General features: G+C 45.8%; 1 protein-coding gene across 1 annotated transcript in view; it reads right to left on the bottom strand.

The window, feature by feature from the left end:
• ST6GALNAC1 (ST6 N-acetylgalactosaminide alpha-2,6-sialyltransferase 1) overlaps positions 1-12,731 on the bottom strand; it is a 419,114-nt gene that overhangs the window by 102,992 nt on the left and 303,391 nt on the right. The window contains exon 4 of the mRNA XM_086930683.1: positions 2,475-2,646. Coding sequence (XP_086786809.1) covers positions 2,475-2,646 — 172 coding nt within the window. The remainder of the gene's footprint in view (positions 1-2,474; positions 2,647-12,731) is intronic.

Raw genomic sequence — 12,731 nt, 5'->3', positions numbered from 1 at the left:
GCGATGTTGCTGCAGTCGCCGAGTGGATGACCACCAACTGTCTCCAGCTGAATGCCAACAAGTCAGAGGTGTTGTTGGTGGGCAGAGACCATGGTCTATGGAGTGAGCTCTTATGGCCTAAGAGTCTAGGCACTGCCCCTATCCCTAAGCAAGCAGTGAAGAACCTAGGAGTCTGGATGGATGCCTCACTTAATTTTCAGACTCAGACAAAAAAAATGGCGGTACCTGCCTCGGACTGCTAGGGGAATCAAACCCATTCTGGGCTCCTTTGACACCCCTACTAGGCAGATCATCATCCAGGCCCTGATAATGTCACAACTGGACTATGCGAATTTACTGTATTTGGGAGCTAATAAGTCTGAAGTTCAGAGGCTACAGAGTGTCCAGAATGCGGCTGTAAGATCCCTCTTTGGTCTGCGCTGAGTCTGCTCAGTGACAAGCACCACTCCCCGTTTACACTGGCTACCTGTGGGTAGGCGCATCAAGTTTAAGGTTCTTTGTACAGCTTTCAAAACTCTGAAACTGGCATCCCCTAAAATCTTGACTGCCCAGCTTTTACCTTATGTCCCCTCTCGCCAGCTCAGTTCTGTGGGACAACATCTGGTGGTGGTTCCTAGAGTTCGGAGGGTTCATGCTGGTGGTCGTTCCTTTTGGATGTCAAGTCAAGTCAAGTCAGAGAATTTATATAGCGCACTACATACCCAGAGGGTCTCAAGGCGCTTAGGGAGGGGAGGAGGATTACTTGTCAAATATCCACGTTTTAAGTTGCTTTCTAAATGCTAGGTGGTTCTGGGTAAGGCGAAGGTAGGTGGGGAGTGAGTTCCATGTTTTAGCTGCCAGGTATGAGAAGGATCTGCCTCCCATGGTGGTCTTGTTGATGCGGGGTACAGTGGCGAGGGCTTGGCTGGAAGAGCGTAGTTGGCGGGAGGGGGTGTAGAAGGACAGTCGTGAGTTGAGGCATTCTGGTCCGATGTTGTAGAGTGATTTGTGTGCGTGGGTTAGCAGTCGGAAAGTGATCCTCTTATTGACGGGTAGCCAGTGGAGGTCTTTCAGGTGGCCAGAGATGTGTTCGTTACGCGGAATGTCTAATATGATCCTGGCTGAGGCGTTTTGGATTCGTTGGAGTTTCTTCTGGAGTTTAGCGGTAGTACCTGCGTAGAGGGTATTTCCGTAGTCCAGTCGGCTCGTGACCAGAGCATGGGTGACTGAGCAGCCATCCTCTGGAATTCTTTACCGGCACATATTCGGGGGTTTCACTAACTACCTCAAATTTAGGAAATCTCTAAAAACATTTCTCTTCCCCACTCCGTAGCTCCCTGGGCCCTCTAGGTTCTGTCACCTCACTGCTGGATAGCGATGGGATGCCTCTTAGCGGGGGCAGCTGTTGCACTTAATAAACCCGTTAGCATAACATTAAGTACAGATTTCTGTATTTTCTTGCTGATGACTCCATGCTTAAGGATGAAGTTGCTAAGTATTCAGTAAAATGTTGTAAAGTAAAAAGTCAGAGCTGCCTTAACACCTCCCACTTTTCATCAGATAGCTTGAGCTAAGCACAAGACAGTTTCTAACCAAATGACATCAAAGGAAATTATTACAGATTGTGACCAATAATAAAGGCCTTAATCAAACGTGAAAATTATTATCTTATTTATTGAAGAGAAGAGTGCAAAAACTCTTGGATCTCAATGTTTGACTTCCCAACTCTTGCCATTTACACCCTACTAAAGCTCTGATACCCTCTAGGTCAAGTTTGCGCTATATAACACTTTATAAATAAATAAATATTAGTAAGTTCCTGCACTGTTTATTTACAGTCTATTATATACAAAGGCTTCAGACGCCTCACAAATCATCAGACATAAATAAACAAGCAAATGCATTTCTTCTAGAAATGTGTGGATCAATTAGGAATTTTTTGACAGTTTAGATCCTTGTTTGGGGGTTTTAGAAATAGCAGGGATGAGGAATGTGTGGCTCATGTATAAGCAAAAGACATTTTGGAAGTGGTGGGGGAACAACCCCATTTTGTAAAGATCTCAAAAGGCGGCTACATGCCATTTTCAGTCAGAAAGAACCTTTTGCTAGCTTACTATGTCACTGTGATAAGGCACTGAGGTAAAATGCCTTGAGGAGGTCCCTGGTTCATCACCACACTGTGCCTCACCCTCTACTTCCTGAATTCTCCTTGAAACAGGCTTAAAAACTCAGAATTGTATTGTACCTAATGGCTACATAAGGTCTTGCAGTAAATGCTATAAGCACATTTATTCAGTGAGATGCCCAGTGGTACACTAACCAGGATTAAAACTTTAGTCTTATGATTAAACAGTTGGCCACTGTAACAAGTTTCCAAACATAAACAATTAGTCACACCTGCTCAAAGAATAATTCACATTTAAGACTCTTCCCACTACTTGCCCTTCCCTTCTTTCTTAAAACAACAAACCAAAACACGCAGAGCCAATACTTACCGGAATACGTAATCATGCAAGTCAATTTCTTTGCCCAAATATGAATTGTTTAAAATCCCACCATTGCCCACCACAGCACAGGTGACGCAGTTTGGAGGTTGGCTGCTGTTATCAGCCATCAGTATCTGCTGATTGGGGATCATGGGCAGAAATGACAGCACCTCCTTCACAACTGAAAGACAAGACAAGGCAGCTTTCAAGCATAGGTAACGGATGTATACATGCATGAGTGAATACATAGATCATGAATCCATAGATTTGTTTGCTAGCCTTACTGGTTCACACACCATGAAAGCCAGAAATTTGGAAATTAGCTATGAATCAGTCCTTGTATTCTCTCCCCAATCAATACAGTTATTAAGGGATTCAGTTTGCGACTTTCCAGTCTCCAAAACAAAATCTCCCTCATGTCCTTCTCCTAAAAAGTGCCATTTGGATGAAACTATCAAGATGTCTAGTCTTGAAAGTCAAATACAATTGTGATAATTATATACTGGCCTCCAAAACAAACAATCTTCAAGAGACCCCTAAACTTGCCACCAAGATGTGCCTGAAATGTCAAAGGGTTGAAAATGTGAAAGTACTCCATAGCCTCCTAGCGAATGCCAGGATTAAATTGAAGACACTTGCAATTACCCATAAGGCATAGTAGAACAAATGTCCAAAATACCTACCAACCTTTGTTCCACCTCTCAATACCTGATCCCAAACTATCATTCAAATGGTTAAAACACAGTGGCAAATAATTTGATGCATTGAGCTCCAAACTGTGAAATGCTCTGCAAACCCCAAACCAGAATGGAACCAGTCTGTGATTCCAAATGATTCAGGTAACATCTTTAAACTGAACTCTTGAAACCATTTGCCTAAAAATACTATTATTTTGTTTCTACACTTTAATGCCGTTCTCAGCCCATTACTGGCCCTCTTCAAGTTGTTCTCTCATTCTTCTGTAAATATGCAAGAAACACCCAGATCATTCTAAAGATGGAAATCTCAATTGGCCTTGAGTACATACACCTACTTTCTGTGTAGGAAATTGGATTTTTGTTGCAGTACCCCCCACATTTTGCCTGGTATTTGATGCAACCTTGACTGAAGTGTACTGGGTTCCTGCTAACCAGGTCCCCAGTACCAGTGTTCTTCCCCTAGAATGTACAATTGTTTCCCCCAATTGGCAAACACTTTAGCACTCTTGTAAGTCGCTAGTAAGTGGTCCGCCTGGTACCTAGGACCTGAGGTCCTAAAGAGGGTCCCTAAGGGCTGCAGCACGAATTGTGCCATCTTAAGGGACACCTCACCAAGCACATGCAAGGCTGCCATTGCAGGCTATGTGTCTTGGTGCAGACAATAGTGAAAACACGACATGTCACACATCCCTGTGTGCCATGTCCTCTGCCACTGCAGGTAATATTTGTAGGTCACCCCTGCAACAGGCCTAACAGCCCTGTTGTCAGTTCCCGTGTGTGTTGTTTCCTAACCTTGCACTCACTAATGTCAGCGTCAGGATGCCTGCTAGGTGATAGTGCGTATTATAGATGAGATAAATAAATAAGGCAAACTGCTGAATATTACATGGGAGGGCATACCTGCTTGAACTGATATGCCCCTGTGCTGGTCAGCCCTATTGCCAGTACAGATTACCAAGGAAACCATTTTACAACATGTGCAAACATGTGTTGGAAACTGGTGAAAATGAGTTCCCTGGCTACAGGGTGGCTTCACACACTGATTCTACTGATGGATTTACCAATGCATGCACCCACATGGCACCTAAGAGGTGACTGCCGAAAACCTACCAGGCCCTGGTGTGGTGGCTGACTAGTTTCTGCAAGGCTGCCACTAGAGATGAGTGTCTGACCCCCAAGGGTGGGAGTTTTTGCTCTCAGGAGTTCAGAAACAAATCCTAGCTGGGAAAGGGTGATTACACCCCCTCCCACAGAATGCCCTGCTGATTAGCCTTTCTAGGCCAGCAAGCTTCAAAGAGCTGCTGCCTTTGAAATGCAAATTTGGATTCCCTCACAGGAGAGGAAGCTGACCCGCTTTGTGAAGAGACCCCTTGGCACTAGGACAGGTGGGACAATTAGCTAGTCAGGTAAGCATGCCACCCCCAGGATAGTTATGTTGAGCAAAACAGAGGGACGGGGGGCTTATTTATGGAGGTCCAGCACACATGCCCCAAAATGGCTATGTTGCAAAAAGAGTACGAAGTACCTCTGTGTTAGTGTATTAGGAGATCAAGAGCATGAAAGAGTAGTGCGGTCACAGGCAGGCTGCTAGGGTGTGCGGTAAGGAGAGGGAATTCTCCTTGTAGGAACTAGGGCTCTTACACACCTAGCAAGCTAGGTGTCATGCTTCATCATTTGAACCTGCACCTCGCCAGGTCGGCGCTGCTATACCTGACGGGCACCCGAAACCTGGGCTCTTTGACGGGGATCTTTTGTTCCTGCCGGTGGGTGCAGTGGGGGTGAGGGGCCTAGTATGTGTAGATGTAAGGGAAGTACATGAATTAAAATAGGTCAGTTAGTCCTAACCAAACTTTTATTCCAGAGGTACACTGCCTAATTAAAAGGTGGAGAGGGGCATAGAACTAGTATTTAAGTGTCTAATGGTATGTACCCTGCTCTCGGGTGATCAGCATGTTTCGTGTCTCAATAGTCAGATCGATTAGGACACTTCTTCAGGATCAGTGAAAATCTATCTACACCAAGGTAAGTGAAAACTAAATACCCTCTATGGTCATAGTAAACCTAGGATATGGATGAAAAATAGGTGGGGGAAACATGTAAAAAACACATGAGCCTTTGAGTGAATAAATCGTTATCAACCAGTGAACCAGTCACTGTCCAAGTATGCTCAATCAGGCCTAAGGCCATGGTGTGCCATGCAGATATGGTGTCCAAATAATATACAGCATGTTAAAATAGCGTAGACCATTATCTAGACAAATCAAAGGCCTCCACTGAAATGCTTGTGTGCATATCAGATAGCTGTGCGTGGTATAAAGATAAAAAATAAATAGTAAAAGATCCATTATGATCACAAAAAAAGTTGTAACTTTGATAGAATTAAGGAAATGAGTAACAGGACATCACAGGACTCACCTAAACTGCCCGCAAAAAATAGCTTGCTGAAGTAGTCGGCGGTATTGGACGCCAATTGAGTCCTAGAGGGGAAGGGGGGCTCCATGTTAGTCTTGAAGGTCAACCAGTATCGAAAGAAATTATAAAAAGGAGTTCAAAATAATGTCATTGTTAATGATGACGTCCAAAGTTAGGGTAAATCCATGTGGTGGCTAAACTCCATTGAGGAACTGGCCCTATGCGGCAGGTCATGCGAAGCACGGGCCACCCCGGGATAGAGCCACAGACCGGCATGCTTCCAGCAAGCTGGAGCGCCTCCTATCAGCAGCCCGGACCTGGCCCAGTGTCGCGTCCACATGTCAGCCGCACTCCGGATGGGCTTCACAGTCGGTAGCCAGAAGGAGCCCATAGCTACGGACATTCACCTTCTTACCGGCGGAAACAAAGAACGGGTACTCACCAGCATAGTAGACGCTTGTATTGGGGACCTACCCTGCCGCTGACACCGGGATGGTAAAGGTGCATTGGCGGTGGGTCGGAATGTATGGGTGCCTCAAGGTCATGTGATGGGTCATGTGCTGGGTCACGTGTTAGGCTCGACCCAAGACATAGAAAAGGTATCATTAGGATCGCCAGGAAGCATTGCAGTGGCGGCCATCTTGTGATGTGTTGCTGTAACAAGCGTGTGTATCTAATTGTCAGACCAGAGGTATCTGTTCTATTTCACAGGACTATGCTCCAATTTCGATCAAGATTTTAACAAAGACCTGGGGAAAGTATAATTATAGGGCAACAGTACATATTACATGGTATCACTGTGTGGATGAATAGTTGAAACATCACTGGTCAATGGTGCACTGTGCCAGGAGTATCGGGGGTTCAGTACAACGAGACCCAAATGATGAGGATACCCCATGTAACATGGTATCACTGTGTGGTTGGATAGAATGAAATACCACTAAGCAGTAGTGTGAACTAGTCAGTCAAAAGTACTCGTTGTTGCTTTAGTCCCCTCATGGAAAACATCAATGGTCAATGGTGTACTGTGCCGGGGCTACTAGGTGTTCACTTCAACGAGCCCCAAGGGATATCATCATTAAGGCCAGTAGTGTGTGCTGATAGTCTATGCACCCATCGCTGTTCAATTCTGAACAGTGAAGCTTTGTTGATGGTGGGGAAGGCTTCTATATAGTCCAACACAGGTTATCAGGGGTGTGTTGTGTTTCTTTGTAGAGGGTATAGAATTTAGTCGTGACCCTCTGGCAACGGATGTTGCTCCGGTGCTCAGCAATCCTTGTCTTAATGGGTTGCATAGTCATGCCTATGTACCGCATGCCATAGGAACATGTGAGCATGTAGATGCATTGCTTGGTGTTACAGTTAGTGTGTATCTTTTGCGTCCATTTAAAGTTAGGTCCTAGTGTCAGCTCTTTAGTAGCGGTGGTCATAGGGCAAGCAACGCATGAACCGCAGGGATAGTGCCCAGTCACCGCTGGTATGTCCCATCAGGTCCTTTGAGTATCAATATTAGGTTTTCTAGGTCTGGTATGCACCAATGAGTCTTTGAGATTGCGAGTCTTTTTGTACGCAAATCTGGGTTTCAGAAGGTTTAAATACCCTGAGTTCAAGATATGCCAGTGTTTAAGAATTATTTTCTTGATTCTTGTGGAGTCTGGTGTAAACGATCGTCACACATGTGAGAATATCAGTCAGTCGTTTAGAACGGGGATCCAGTAGTGCATCCATTGGGTTGTTCCTGGCCCTTTTCAATGAGTTACTGATTTGTCTCTCAGGGTAACCCCTAGACATGAGGTTAGATGCCAAGGAAGTGGCCTCTGTCTTATAGTCAGCGTGTGTGGTACAATTGCGTCTGATTCTTAAGAATTGACCGAAAGGGAGGTTATCTTGCAGCGCTTTGGGATGGTGGCTGGAGTATAGAAGTAGGCTGTTTCGGTCGGTTGTTTTGTGGTACAATGATGTTGTTAGACCTCCTGTTGTGCGGGTGATCTTCACATCTAAAAATGGAACGAATGTGTCTGCGATCGTGTGAGTGAACTTAAGATATTCATTAAGCCCATTATTCCACCCCGCGAATTGTTCACCGTCAGCTCTAGTGCCATGCCAGAAAATCAGAATATCGTCATTAAAGCGTTTCCACTGTCTCAAGTTTCTGTGGTATGGATTGGCAGTGTTTAAGATGTGTTCTTGTTCACATGCTGCCATGCAGATACAGGCTAGGCTAGGAGCAAATGTGCTCCCCATAGATGTACCCTGGCTCTGATGGAGCAGTTGTTTTTGGAACTCAAAGAAGTTATCTGTCAGAGCCAGGGTAGCACACACCATTATGAACGAGATTGGGGTTGGTGATGACCACTCACAGGTGTTGAGAATCGTCTCAACAGTCGCAGGCTAGTACCACCCTTAAGGTGGGCTAAACTGAGGTGCACTCGATTTTTCAGAAGTAGCCATCTTTGAGATGACATACTTAGGAATTCTGGGACAGGATTAGCCCCATTCCATCAGGAAGTGGTCATATAGAGGTCGTAGTGACCTCAAGGGTAAGTAGCCCATTTGCTACTACCTTACACTTCCTTAGCACCCTTAAATTCAGTATTTAAGGGAGCCTCTGGCACTAATAGAGCAGATCTTGATGATCTACGAAGAAGAAGAACTCTGAAGAGCAGCAAAAGCAGAAGACTGAAGTGATCAACTGATTTGGTTCCAGCCCTGCCGGCCTGTCTGCTGTTCCTCATTGAAACTGTGCCAAAGACATCTCGTCCTGTAGCTGCTGTGCCTCCAAAACATCAAGGGCTGACTGCCTTAAATAAAGAACCAAGACCTCCAGTGAAACATCGGAACTGTTCCCTGCATTCTGCAGAAACTCCAAAACAAGGACTCTGAGGACTCCATAACTGCCAAAACCCGATGCCTGAAGCCACCACTGCACCTGCCGCTCCAAGCCTCAGTTGAAGAACTGTGCTATCGGGGTCCCCAGGCTCTCCAGAGCCTGAGTCCATCATGGTTACACCACTCATGGGCCCTCCAACATTGCCTGCAGCCTCTGCAAGCAAGCCCCCTCTACCGCAACTGCCCCTGGTAAGGAAACCCGATGCCTAAAGACACCTCTGCACCTGTCGTCCCTGGGCAGTGGAGAAGAGGACCAAAGCTGTCCCTATGTCCAGAGCATCATGAGGCCTTATCACACCTGTTAGTTCAGCCGACTAGCCCCCCAGTCAAAGCAAGCAGCCTCTTTCTATCATGACCGTTCTCCACAGCATAACATTGGGCACCCGACCAGTGGCGGCTCCTCTGCTAAGGCAGAGGAGTGTTGCCCATCTACTCTACAGCAGTAAAAGAAAGGAAAAAATAAAATGATAATAATGTAATGGTATTACATTTTATTGTGTTCTCCTACTGCGGCAGCTTTGCGTGAGGGGATGGGGCTGCAGAGCAGGGGAGGAGTGATATAACCCTCCTAAGTGTGCAATAACTGTTTGCAGCCCTCACAGGCTCTCCAAAACAGTCATGCTCACTTTCCCTGTTCTCCATGCAAGCTGCATTACAGACTGAATGGAGAACATGTCCCCCCCACCGGCCCCTGGCTGAGCGCCATGTCACGGCACCAAGCCCGATCACAATGTTACTTTGCAGCGTTGTGATTGGTCAGAGCAGCCTGGCTGTGCTTCCTGTTCCTGGAGTTGGACGCAGGAAACCAGAAGCAGACACGTAGGACCCGGTGACAAGGTTAGTGTTTTTTTTTTTTTTTTTTACATTGCTGCCCGCGATCCCCTCGCCCGCTGGCTCACCACGTGTGAGCCTTGCCGGCCGCCACTGCACCTGACATTGTTTTGCACCTCTGCACCATGCCTCACTAGTGCCGCTGGTGGTGTACTGCTGGTGCTGCTTTGGACCTTGCCCACAACTCACCTTAACTCCTGGAGAAGGGTCCCACAAGTCAGTGTACTATACCTGAATGCCACATTGACTTTCCCTCCTATAGGATAACATTGCAGCCTCCTGAAATGGCACAGTGTTGATTTTCTTTAACTGAAAACAATTCATAATTAAAAACGTACTTACCTGAACGATTTTCTTCTGATGCCTAAACATATATTAACATACTTCCTATTTTTCATAAATTGGTGTGGATCTCCTTTCTGAGTCGTATCTCTCGGTAATTGACAATTGTGTGTAGTTCCAGATGTCGGATCGCCCTAGCAAGCCCATGTCCACTCATGTGGGAATCCCTGGACTCTTTACACTACATATCTCATTTCGATATATCATATAAAGAGCCAGCTTCCTAAACTCTGCCTCTAGAATTACTAGCAAACAACCATCCAAGTGCAACCTCCTGCAATATTGACTGCCTCAAACATTTCCCTAGTCTCCCTAGAGAACAAAGTCACACAATGTGCTTTCTGCACAATGTAAACACTTTCCTCTCTTCCCTCATACATGTTTGCCCTTGAATAGTCATGCACCCATCACCCTTGTTATGACTTGCCTAGACCACACTAATTAACTATTCCAAGTATAAGCACTCTTAGTATTCTGAAAGCTGGAAACAATCCAAATGAGCCAACAAAATATCTTCTGCAAATTCGCCTAATACACAGCGTCACATCCACTTTTCAGTCACTCCACTGGCTACCCATGGTCAGACCCTCGGCCTTCAAGACACTGACCTTCTGTGTCAGTTTGTGTGTTTGGCATTTCTTTCCTGACTGATTTTCAAATTAGAAAGGATTGTTTGAGTTGCTTTCAAAGTCTGGAGTACATCGCAAACTGCAGGAGAAGTCTATATTTGGAGTGAGAGGTTGGTGGCTAACAAACTGGTTGTATGTGATTTCATGGAAAAACGATTTCATGGAATACCATTACTAAGAAGCCATTTCACCAAAAGTGTTCAATTTAAATTTGCAAGATGAATGGCATCAATCCATAGAATGTCTTTTGCTCGAAACTGGTTATTGCATGCATATGTTTTCTAAGGTGTAAATGCAATGAGTGCAGGCCTTACTTTCCGAAAAAAAATTGTCAGATGTCTTTTTTTCAGTGCTTTACCCTTTTCCATGCGTCGGATGGCCGGCGGCTGTCCAACATCACACTGAGCCTGTGCGGAGGACGGAAGGCGGCTATCCAAACTGTGCACGTGTCATTTTTTTCCGCACTGCGGCGGAATGTCCGCCGCGGTGAAGTGGTTACTTCAGGTTACGCCATTTCGGCTTTATATCTTTTACATTCTAAGAAAAAGAATTTAAATGATTTTAATTCACTGTCCCTCACCACTCCTAAACACCACCCATCCCAGATTCCCTCACATTTCACAACCCCTGAACACCCATCCCTAACTCTACCTATCCTTGACCCAAATGCCCTTTCTACCCCTAAACTCCACCCAACCTTGAACTCTAAAAATTCCTCACCATGCCTAATTTACACACGTCCTGGATCCTGAAAATCCACCCATCCCTGACAATAAAAGCCCTTTATACCCTAACCTCCACGCATCCCTGTGCCCTTAATTCCCCTTCACCTTCCCTAAACTCCCCATCCCTTAACCCTAAAGAAACCCCTCACCACCCCTAAACACCATCCATCCCTGATCCCTAAAAAACTCTCACACCCCAAAATGACACACTTCTTAGACCCTAAAATCCCACTCTGACAGAGACAGTAGTTATTATCTGGAAGCGTGCAACACGTGCATTGGGATGGTGAGGTAGTGCAACGCTGCGGGCCCCCCTCTGGGATTCGGACATTGTACATGGGCTAAGGGCTATAGAGGGCCACCGGAAATGGGACCTACTGGGGATCTACCAACTAGGAGACATCTGGAGGTACGGTGCAAGAATTCCATTTGATGATCTACAAACTGATTATGAACTGTCAGGGAGCCAATTCTTGAGATACCAACATCTACGGTTCCTACTAACCAGGTGCGAAGCACTGCAGGCCGAGATTATGGAGGAGTCCTCACTAGAATGCAGAGTATTCTGTTCCCCCCGATGAGCCACGCAGTATCCCTAATCTACTCCATACTTTTAAATAATAGTCTTCCCTCATTAGACCCTCTGAGGGAAAGGTGGGAGAGGGATCTGGGATGACTGGAAAATGGTGATTGGAGTCAGGCATGTGGGCGACCTAGAGAGCGTTGTGATCCGGGTGCATTTCCACCTAATCCAACTGAAGAACCTGCATAGGACATACTACACTTGGACCAGTTTGTTCACAATGGGCCAAGCAGCTGACAATCAATGCCTACGGGGCGGTCCCATGAGAGGAAGTTTAATTCATATGATATGGGACTGCCCGAAGTTAGGGACCTACTGAGAGTGAGTGGGTGATAGGCTCTCGGAGACCCTAGGAAATGAGGTGAGGCTCACGCCCCAATTTTTCCCACTGGGAATCTGTGGCAAACAAACCCTGGACCCCAATGTCCTACTATTCTTCAACTTAGCCTTGATGGGGGCGGGAAAGGATATTCTGAAACACTGGGGGGGCGCCAACATCCCCACTGATGCAGGAATGTGAGGAAGGTTTGAGCTGGTGCGCGAGGGCAGGAAAACTAGTATATCAAGCGAGAGGTTGCCCATGTAAATTCGACAAAATCTGGGTACCCTGGAGGGTTGAGGCTGTCTAGGAGAGGAATTAAAGTGTATGCCTCAACTGAGGGTGGACCGAACATCAAATGTAGACTGAAAGGAGATGAGCTGTTGTACAATGGGCTCACTACCATAGAGGAACACCAACAGAATGAGTTATTGTCCGACTCCAACCATGCCCCTGGGCTGCTAAATGTAGTAATCATCTTGTATGCTGTCTGCATGTCCTTCGCAGTTGGGGTGGGGGGGGGGGGGGTATATTGTGTTTTTTGGTTTATGCAAAACAATATAAAGAGTTATTTAAAAAAATAACCTCAACACCCCTAAACACAACTCATTCCTGAACCCTAAAAATGCTTTATCACCCTTAAACTATACCCATTATTGATTCTTAAAAAACCCTCATAGCACTAAACTCTGCCTATCCATGAACTTTAAAAACCCTTACATTCGACCCATCCCCGACCCCTAAAAACCCTCATCTACCCTTAATTCCACTCATGCATGAACCCTAAAACCCCTTCACCACTCCTAAACTCCAAGCATTACTGATCCCTAAAAACCCT

The sequence above is a fragment of the Lissotriton vulgaris genome, chromosome 7, assembly GCF_964263255.1.
Source record: "Lissotriton vulgaris chromosome 7, aLisVul1.2, whole genome shotgun sequence".
NCBI classification, from domain to species: domain Eukaryota; kingdom Metazoa; phylum Chordata; class Amphibia; order Caudata; family Salamandridae; genus Lissotriton; species Lissotriton vulgaris.
This window is presented reverse-complemented; position numbering and strand designations above follow the sequence as displayed.